This window comes from Gavialis gangeticus, unplaced genomic scaffold, assembly GCF_001723915.1.
Source record: "Gavialis gangeticus isolate Ggan-Ray unplaced genomic scaffold, GavGan_comp1, whole genome shotgun sequence".
NCBI lineage: Eukaryota > Metazoa > Chordata > Crocodylia > Gavialidae > Gavialis > Gavialis gangeticus.
The window spans coordinates 16,549,797-16,560,209 of NW_017729034.1; the positions used below are offsets into that span (position 1 = coordinate 16,549,797).

The 10,413-nt window shown below is 43.4% G+C and overlaps 1 protein-coding gene across 1 annotated transcript in view; it reads left to right on the top strand.

Annotated features, from left to right (window-relative positions):
• CLCN1 (chloride voltage-gated channel 1) overlaps positions 1–10,413 on the top strand; it is a 106,609-nt gene that overhangs the window by 81,995 nt on the left and 14,201 nt on the right. Inside the window, exons 11-16 of the mRNA XM_019526678.1 lie at positions 1,901–1,985; positions 2,507–2,656; positions 5,672–5,741; positions 6,578–6,688; positions 6,820–7,033; positions 7,684–7,817. Of these exons, the coding sequence (XP_019382223.1) occupies positions 1,901–1,985; positions 2,507–2,656; positions 5,672–5,741; positions 6,578–6,688; positions 6,820–7,033; positions 7,684–7,817 (764 nt within the window). The remainder of the gene's footprint in view (positions 1–1,900; positions 1,986–2,506; positions 2,657–5,671; positions 5,742–6,577; positions 6,689–6,819; positions 7,034–7,683; positions 7,818–10,413) is intronic.

Below are 10,413 nucleotides of genomic sequence, written 5' to 3' on the forward strand. Positions count from 1 at the left end.
GTCAAGTGGTGATCCAGGGGTGTGGGAGACAACTGGGGGGTGTTGGGATGATTGGAGGCTGATAGGGGGTTGGAAGGTGATCTGGGGGGTGAAGGGCATGACAGCCTGGCAGTTTTCCCCTCCCACTCCACTCCTGCCCCCCATCCCCCTTCCCCTTTCACACCCTTTTCCCTCCCTCCCCATTCACCCTCCCCACCCATTTGCTGTGCAGCTGTTTCTAGCCATCTGTCTAGAGCTGTAGAATCATGGGATACTGGAGGACCACAAATGTGTGGTTTTATCTTAATTGAACATTCAGAAGTTAACTTGACTTGAGCTAGGTAGCACATCTCAAAAATAACCCTCATCCAAAGTGGCACAATTTTAAAATGCCTAGAGGGCACTTAGCACTTGTTAATGAGCCTTAATGTGTGATAATTTAAGGTTTTAAATGCTCTTTATGTGGTCTAATTGTAACATGTAATCTCATACTTAGTAAAGATATCAGAATCTGTCCCAAAGAGTTGATTTCAGGTGAAGATATTTTTATCCATGAGCAAACATTTTTTTCTGAGCTGGATTTTCTTTTTGACAAGCTTGGTCTGGAAGAGAGATGTTCATGTTTCCCTGCCATTTTTATTAGGAAGGGAAAATATAATTGATTAGACAGGAAATGTTCTTAAAATAGAAAATCAATAATCACAAAAACATACAAAAATGGAGCTGGAATGGACCTCAGGAGGTCATCCAAAACAATTTCTTCTTCAGAGGCATAGTTTATTTATTTTAAGATGTCTGAAAGAGAAAATGTCAATTTAAATTTGACCTAATAGAAATATTTCCATACTAAAACATTTAAAAAAAAAAGAGCAACAGCAAGTAAATAGTTGGAAATAATACTGCATTGTTGAGGATCAACAATGAATCTGAAAGTAAAGAGAAGGGAACTGGTTCCTTGGGTTTATTGCCCCAGCTAAAACAAAATGAAAAGGACATGTAGCAAATAATTAAAAAAACCGAACCCATGGTATTTTATAGCACTTTCCCCTTCTAATAAATGGCATGCTGTTATTATTGACATAGAGAAAAAAGGTCTTTTTGCAACATATTAATTTTCAGTGTATAGTGGCCCAGTAAGAATATATAAAGTATTTTGCTACCTCTTAACATTTCGAAGGGCCTTACTGTGTGAGACAGAGTGCCCTTAAGTCCTAGCATCTTGTAGATTTGAACAGGGAGAAATGTCCAGTTCAAGGAAAAACCAGAAGAATTGTATTTATGAGGAGCAGATTTCTCAGTCCTCATTATGGAGCCTATCCCTGGGGTACAGTTAGAATTTAGAACAATTAGAACAGTCTAAACTGCAACAAAGTGAATGTAAAAGCAGACCAGATGATGAGAAACAGGAAAATTTACTGTATAATTGAAAGCATAGATTCACTGGCTATATGAGATCATTAGGTTGCCTAGTATAACCTCCTTCATAACATAAGCCAAGACATTTCGTACAATAACCACTGTATTTGTGTTTGAACTTAAAAGTGGCATGGGAAGAATTCAGAAAAAGAGTTTGGTGAATAAAACAATATCTTTCATTTAAATAATATTTTGCTCCCAAAAATGTTAGTGCTTCAGATCTTACACTTCATCCAAAAGATACATCAGGTCATAGACTTCCACTTAGCACCACACCTGTAATATAGGTATTGGGAGTAGTGTGGATTCAAGAGGGAGAAAACACTTCTTTTCTACCCTACCAATTAATTAGCTACTGGAGTCTCTCTAGCAATTGACTCTGATTTTGTTGGTAATTAGTTTGCAAGCATGCCTCAGGCCCATCTATGACCCAACAGAGTCACAGCCCAAGGTATTAGGGCTGAAAGAAGTGAATGTGATATAGTTTTTAAACATTTTTTTCCAGCCGCCTGATATACCCAGGAGTTATAACCTTTCTTATAGCAACTGTGACCTTCCCTCCAGGGTTTGGGCAATTCATGGCAGGAGAGGTAAGTGGGACATATAGTTATAAAGCTGTAAATGTGTAATTCTGAGAAAAAATGAATGCATTTAATGTTCTCTTCACCCTTCAGCCCAATGAGCATACACCCTGGGAGAAGGGTTTCCCCTTCGTTAATGGGGAGTAGTGAGAAATGTTCAAGGCCTTTGAACTCTTATGAGCCTGGAAAGAGATTGTTCTTTGAATAACAATAATAAAATCACAGGGTGGAGGGACCTCAAACATTATGTAGTTTAATTCTTGGTTTTCACACTCTGCTTCAGGCAGGTATAAGCAGCTTAATGTGAAAAAATTAACTCCCAGTATGCAAGTGGCCTTGAGCATGGTAGATTGGATCCAGTAGGTCGGTAGGCTGGATCTGTATGTTGTCAGCCCCTGATCTAGATGAACATTTTCAAGCAGGAAGAAACATAAGGACCCCATCTTCTTTTTGGTGGGCAACCTGAGTGTAGCACTGACCCAATTTTAATCTTTTGAACCTCACTGTTTTCTTGCCTTTTATCTTCGCAGTTGATGCCAAGGGAGGCCATCAGCTCCTTATTTGACAACTACACTTGGGTAAAGTACACAGGGGACCCACAGGTTTTAGGGAAATCTGCCGTCTGGATTCACCCCAACGTCAGTGTCTTCATCATCATCCTGCTCTTCTTTCTCATGAAGGTAGAAAGCCCACCCCTTTCCTAATCTGGATGTATGCCTCCCTTCCATTCAGAATGGCAGCTCTAAATACTGACCTTCTTTGTAAAATGCTTTGAAATCAACCTAGAAAAATGTTCTATGTAGAAGCTACAAATAATTATCATTAGGAAGAGTTTGTGGTCCATCTGCTGAGAGGAGGAATAATTTTGAATCTTGGATTTTACATGCATCACTGGGGAATATTTTTCTGGAATTGAGAAATTATCCCCTTCACCCTGACCTTCCTCTCTTTATTCTTGCCCCCTGCAGACTGAGACCCTTCCACTGATCACTGTCAAGTGGCTTATAATAAAGACTGGGCTGTAGTTTCTTCCTTAAGTTGGGGCATTTTTTACTTTGGATGATCTGTATTTGCTGTTTGACCCAGGGCCTCTTCTTGGAGGCCTAGGAAATCTCCTAGCAAGCATGCTTCTTGGTGTGTATTTGATGTTAAGTGTAAGGTTGGAAACTACTAAGGATATTTCCAAGCATTATTTATTTATGGTTTGAGGCACCATATTTTTCTATAATACAGAGATTTGGTTGGTACTTCTTTGGCTCAGTTTAGCATGAGCTACAGCAGGCTCAAGTGTTATGGAAACTTGCAGAGAGCTGTCTATGACACTGGCAGATTACCGAATTAAAGCAAAATATGCAAAAATAAGGCAGACTTGTACCAGAGAGTCTTATGGAAGTTACAAGAGTTCAGACTGAGAAGTTCATCTATGTAACCAATGCATGAGTGAGAGGAGGAGGAGAAGAAGAAATAATTTCCTTTGTTTAGGGGGAAGGAGAGAGATGGCAGAGACAATTTAGCATTAGGCAGCCACATGTCCTTTATCAGAAATGATCAGCAATGTTTGATGAACACCCCACCCTGGACAGATTGTTTTTATATCTGTCAGACAGAGAGCAGAAGGTTCTTTAGTAGTGCTGGCCTAGTGTGTTCTGTAGCCATATTTATTTAAACAGAGAGACTGGGCCATGTGGGATATCTTTCCTGTGTCCCTCTGTTCTCCAGTGAAAAGCTTTGAGAAGCTGCAGTTTTAAGAAATGCAATGCTCTGAGAAACTGCAAATGTCAGGGCATACATTTTACTGTTGGTTTGTGTTAGAGTGGAATAGGTTCCATAATGAAGAGCCTGCCCTTACTATGGCCTGGACAGTGATCAAGTCTGATTCTCCACTTCACTGTACTATGGTCCAAGTTCTTAGCTGCAGCTGGGCTGAATATGGTATATCTTAGGGCAAAGGGGACCAACCTGGTTGTACTCCACTGTTGCAGCTCTTCAGATTGTAGGGCCAGCCCAGAACCAATCCAGTCCCTAGTACTAGAATAGACAAAGGGCTGTCCCAGGTACTGCTTGGGGGCAAAGGTCATCCATCTTTGGAATATCCCTATACCACTGGATGTGAGAGGTCACATAGATTCATAGATTGTAAGGCTGGAAGGGACCTGGGAAGATCATTGGGTCCAGCCGCCTGCACTAGGCAGGAAAGACAACTGCGGTAAGGTGACCCCAGCAAAGTGACTGTCCAGTCTTCTCTTGAAGATTTCCACATTCTGGAATTCCTGGATCTATTCACTTTGGGTTAAATCCTATTTCAGTTTATGTGAATAAAGGGCAGAAACTTTCTCACTGCTGTTTAATTTAATGCAAGGCATGGTATGCTGGAGACATGATACAGTAGGGCCTAGCCAATGGCTTGGTGGTGACAGTACTTTGCTGAGAAACAAGTTCATCTCTCTTACTCTGCTTTCCTACTCCCTAGGCAATTATTCTAACCAGTAGGCTATTTGGTTAGAAGGTGGGAGGGCTGGTACACACACACAGCTATTTTCTTTTGCCACAGGAGAAAATAGCCAATTGCATCAGTGCTCCAAAATGCAGTTACACAGGGCATAAAGTTCCCTACCATTTAGGGCATGAAGTGTAAAAGAATTATGGCTAATTTTATTCCAACTACTCTGTCAGGACCTACCCAGCTACTGCAGCTATGTAGAGTATGTCATACGTGCTCTCTGAAAAGTAAACTCATTTCCAGGTTTCTTAGGTGGAAATTTAAATATTGTTTTCAATTGGCTGGATCATGGATACCTGAGAGAGCATTTTCCCCTCATCACAGCAGTATTGCTCCTTTCTCCTGCTCACAGTCCTTGTTGTAAGTTCACAGTGGCGAGGTCATAGGAAGGCACGTCTATGTTTGCACTCAGCTGTGCAGTTGTTACAGTGCAGTCATTTAGTGCTTGCTTTAGTAACTGCCAGTACTGCACAGTCCTGGTGCTGCACAGGTTGTTTCCAAACCTAGTGTGCAGTAGCAATGAGTTAATGCACAGTAGCTCATTGCTACTGCACAGTAGCAGCAGCATCATGCTTTGTGCCTGCTGATGCTACAGTGCCATAGCAATGAGTTGACGTGGTTCATCGCTATGGCGACATAGCTTCTCGTGTAGATGCATCCAGGGTTCACTGTAGAGTCCTTGACTCTGGAGCCACTCATCCTGTTGATCTAACAAAGGATAAGCCTTTTGGCCTTCAAGACATGTGCAAGGCTGATCTACTCCTAAGAAGACTCTGTGAAATTACTTAAGACCTAGTTCTGGGTGTTCCTGCTTCAAGTGTGATAATTGGTTGTGACTCTGCCCAAGATTTTATGACTTATACTGTTTGAGGAATAAACAAAACTATCAGTAAAGATGGGGAACTCCTCATTTCTGGGGTTGACAGGAAATTAAGGGTCAACATTTGTTCCTTCTTTTTGTGAATGAACTTCCCCATCAGCAAAGCGGTCACTGGGAAAGCATCTGCCTTGTGCTCTGGAGTGTGATGGGTTGCATGACTCCTGCCTTTCTCGCTTTTTTATGCTCCCCACATTCCTTGCTGCTCTTGAGATTACAGAGTCTAGATAGAGGAAATGGCAGGATGGAAAGTGTGGCAGGGCAGCTGGAGATGCTACAGCAACACACTAATGATAACTCCATGTTCCTCTGTCCTAGTTCTGGATGTCTGTCATCGCTACTACCATGCCAATACCATGTGGAGGCTTCATGCCTGTTTTTGTGCTGGGTGAGTTTTAGCTGTTCTCTGAGGCTTTTCAGAGAGGAGATGGGACTTTAAACCTGGCCCTTCCACTCCAAAAATATCAGGACCCTTCCTGTTGAGTTAAAGAACTCCCTTAATATGTATTAGTAATAGGCCACTTTTTCTCCCTGAGGACCTAGCTACAAGAAAGCAACCTTTATCCTTCACTTAAACATGCTGCAACCTTAGCTAAGATTATTAGTAACTCCTGACTGATTGGAAGTTAACTGATATGTGATTATTGATTTTGTTTTAATTCTGAGACAAAGTCTAGATGAAGGTGTTCTTAAATTTGATAATTCTTATTGGCGGTTTACAGTAAAATATGGGAATGCAAGCTCAGGAAATTCAGTTAAACTTATCTTTAAAAGAACTCAAAACATGTTGGGGTCTGGACATAGATGGTTTGGGCAGCCAGGTCTTTAAAACTGAGTTTCATCCTGTCAGGGACCACAAACATTAATGTGCCTTGATGATCATTGCATGACTACAGTGTGCCAAGGGTGTCCTAGTTGCATTTTTGGACTTTAAAAACATTTGGGTTTCTTCAGGCTATAACTTTTACCCTAATTTATTCAGTTTGTAAGGTTTTATTTTGGGATAATTGCACAGTCTGATTGTGTTCACCCTTTTGTTGCTGATACATACGTTCAACCTTGACTCCATCTTAATGTAATTTTTTTTTTGTTTTAGCATACACACCATTAGTATCTTCCCATACAACTTTACACAGCATAGACATGACAAATTCCTTGCCTCAAGGAGCATGAACATTTTGGGTTTATAGGTGTTAACTAGTGGTCTTTTGTGATGCTGTTCAGGTGCAGCTTTTGGACGTCTTGTTGGTGAAATTATGGCATCGCTCTTTCCAGATGGAATCCTTTTTGATGGACTTGTTTATAAAATATTACCTGGGGGGTATGCAGTCATTGGTGAGTATGGAAACTCTTTTTCTTTCTTTCTTTCTTCCTTCTGCTGCCATCTTCTGTTTTCACTTCCATTAACTCTATGGTCCATCTGATACTGTCTTTCCTCTACTCTTTGTTTACCACCCCTGTGAAAGGTGCAGCAGCTCTGACAGGAGCAGTGAGCCATACCGTCTCCACTGCAGTGATTTGCTTTGAGTTGACAGGTCAGATCTCTCACATCTTGCCTATGATGGTGGCTGTCATCCTTGCCAACATGGTGGCCCAGAGTTTGCAACCCAGTCTCTATGACAGTATCATCCAGGTGAAGAAGCTGCCCTACCTGCCAGACCTGGGCTGGAATCACATAAGGTGTAGTACCACTGGGGGAGAAGGGAAATAAGACAGAACAGAGTGAAGCAATGGGAAACTGTCACTGGAAAACTGGAAAGTAGGACAGGGCAGAAAGAAACAGAGGGGAATGAGGGACATGTTCTACAGAAAAAGAGCGAGATGAGGATGAGAAACAAGAAGAGGAAAATGACGAAGCACAGGGTTACATATGGAGCTGGGGCATGTTTCCACTGCAAAGGCAGATTCTGATCAATTGAAAGAGTTTGTGAATTTGTGTCAATTTTCCAAATTGTTTCTGTTGAAAAAAGCCTCCAAATTTGAAAAAACCCAAAATCTTGAATTAAAAAATCTCCTAAATTAAACCATTTGACACTTTATTTGAAATGACATGTTATTTAGAAATATATTTAAATTGTATTTGAAGCAATTAATAGCTTTAAAAAATCTAGAAAATGAAATGTTATGTTTGATTGCAAATGATTTCCCCGCTCATCTTTCTGATTCCTGAACAGTTTGAAAATGTTCATTTCTCCTGTAGTTGTTCTCACTAGAATATATTAATCTGATTATTGAAAGGAGCTGTTTTGCTTGCCTATTTGGGAAATATTTCTGTTTGACATTTTTAAATATTGCACTGACTCCTGTCTTTATTGTCTGTTAAACTCCAGCAAATACAATATCTTTGTTGAGGATATTATGGTCTGTGATGTGAAATTCATCTCATCCAACTGCACATACCGAGACCTCCAGACTCTGCTACAAACCACTACTGTCAAGACCTTACCTCTTGTGGATTCACCAGGTAAAGCACTGTGGGGAAACTGACCCTTCCTGAAGCCCTCCTGGCATCGGGAAGTGTGGCTTAGAAGAGCCAGCATTGTTCTATAGTTGGGATTTTAGACCTTGGACCCAGAAATGTGTTCTGACCCTACCTTGGCTGGTAATTTTGCTGTGTGATCACTGATCTTGTCCAAGACCACTCTGTGCCTCAGTTTCCTTACATCCACAGTGGGAGTGATAATACTTCTTATCAATATGGGCACAGCAGTATTCACTAGTGCCTTGAGGTTTTTTTGGATTTGGAGAATGATTAGCACTCTGTTTAGGTTGACATGGAATTTAAGGTATATTTATGTTGTGGCAACCAGATCCTGTCTCTCTAAATGTGGAAAGGATTCTCTACTTCAGCTGCTGCACACAGACAGACCCAGTTTTGCTCTCTAGCTCCTGAACTGACTCATATTGCTTTTGCTGGCTATTGTCACCTCCTGTGATTCTCCTGGACTAGGCTGTTGTAGAAGGGATCTAAGATATGGGGCTGCGAGAGATGAAATTTGGGATTAAGCACTTTAGAGAGGTGAGTGTTACAAGATGGATAGCTTTCTATGCTTGAGAAATGTATGGTGAGTGGCTGAGGAAGGCATATGGAAAAGGAAGGGGAGGGACAAAGTTTGGCAGCAGGAATCCACATTGTGGGAAGGAAGAAGGAGGGAGTCTGTTCTGAACTGCTGTTGGCTAAAGGGGACCTAACAGGAATTCAGGCCTGGGGAAGGAAATGCAAGTATTTGACAAGGATCTTATATGCAAATATCTCTTGGGTAATGGGAAGAAGTCAGGAGTGATTTGGAAAAGTCTAGAGCTGGTATGTATTGGGAGTGTGCACCCAGACACAGACACACCACCTTTGGGATCTAGAGAGTTAATGTGTCCAGGATTCAAATTATACTTTGACTCTTGGGGTGGGGTGGGGGTGGGGAAGTGTCTGCAAAAAAAATTGAACGGGTTCATTGATTAACAAATCCACCTAAGTGAAGGAGCCGTCTGATTGGAGACCTCCCCAAGTTATGATTTTCAAATCTTACAGGGGGCTCTTGCCTTTCTATGAAGGGGCTCAGCCCCCCACACCTGAGCTCTCCCTTTGGTTCATGGAAGGCCTGCTGGTCCCCAAGGTGTCATGACCCATGTCATTTCCTCTAGGGCTGTGCAGAGCAGGTAATATTTGATTCGACAACCATGTCGAATATTAAACTGGGTCCCACTTCGATTTGCTGTCTGCTTCGAGTTGAAGTGGGTCCACTTCGACTCGAGGTTGAAGCTCAGTCGAATATTTGAGCTGCTTTGACTTCCCCATAGGCTATAATGGGGAAGGTCAAAGCAGACTATAACTTTGGCATTTCTTGTCTGATCTTGATGAAACTTGCAGGAATGGTAGCTCCTGAGGAGCCCACAAAGCCTGCCAACCTTCAACAGATAGGTTCAGGGGGTTTGGAGAAACAACACCCACATTCTTGAGAGAGAACCTCCTGTGACTTGTGTGGAAAGCCACAGGGATCTCAAAACTGCAGGCTTGCTAGCCCCTGAGGAGCCCACAAAGCCTGCCAACTTTCATGGTGATAGATGTAGGGGTTTGGGAGAAACTGCACCGTAGGCTGCTGACAGACAAAACTCGTGATCCAGATGGAGTGAGGAGGGCGGCATTCGCGCCGTCTGCACCTGGAGCTTGGGGACCCCCAGCAGCAGGAGGTTCACCTTGAGAAACACCAGCTGCTCCCCCAAACCATGATCCAGGTAGGTGTGGTGGGGTGTCACTACATCCGCAGCCATGCTGAACACCCTCTCGCTTGGCACAGGGGTCGGTGGACAGGACAAGTATTCCCAGGCAACTGTGGCCAGACCCGGCCACATTGGGCTGCGGGTTGCCCAGTAGGCCAAGGGGTCACAATCCAGGGGCTCCACAGGCTCGGCAAGATATGCAGACACCATGGTGTGAGGGCTGTCTGCCTGATCCTGGGGTCTGGTGGGTCTGGACCCCCTAATGTTTGCCATGGCCTTAGCCCTTATTGGCAGTGCCTCTGGTGGAGGGGAAGATTGGCTTGTGGATGGCAGGCTGGATCCCCCTGTCCCACTTCCCCCCGCCTCTGCCGTTCCACCTCCATCACTTTCTTAATAAGTACCTCCCTCCAGCGACTCAGTGTCTCGCTGCCACATATGGTGCCTTTCACCCTTGGGTCACAGATGGCGGCCAGCATATGCACTGTGTTGGACCCCAAGGGTTCAAGCCTTTTCCTAAGGCCCTCCTTCAGCTGTGTCACCAGTGCTTGCACATCTGGTGAAAGCGACCTGCCCAGCCAGGAACACTGGACCCCAGGAAGCTCTCTGTTTGGCTGTGGAGCTCCTTTACTATGGGGACCACCTGGCTGAGGAAGGCATCAGCAGCACTGAGGGTCTCAGTGGCCTCGGAAGGGCTTGAGGACCAGCAAGATCTGGGAGATGGCATCCGACTCAGCTTTGGTCAGGGGGCCCAAATCTCCGCTGATCCCAATCTCCCCAAACAAGGCCAGCTCATGGATGGACTTCGGTTGCTCCACCAGCCTCTCGAGCATCAGGTATGTGGAGCT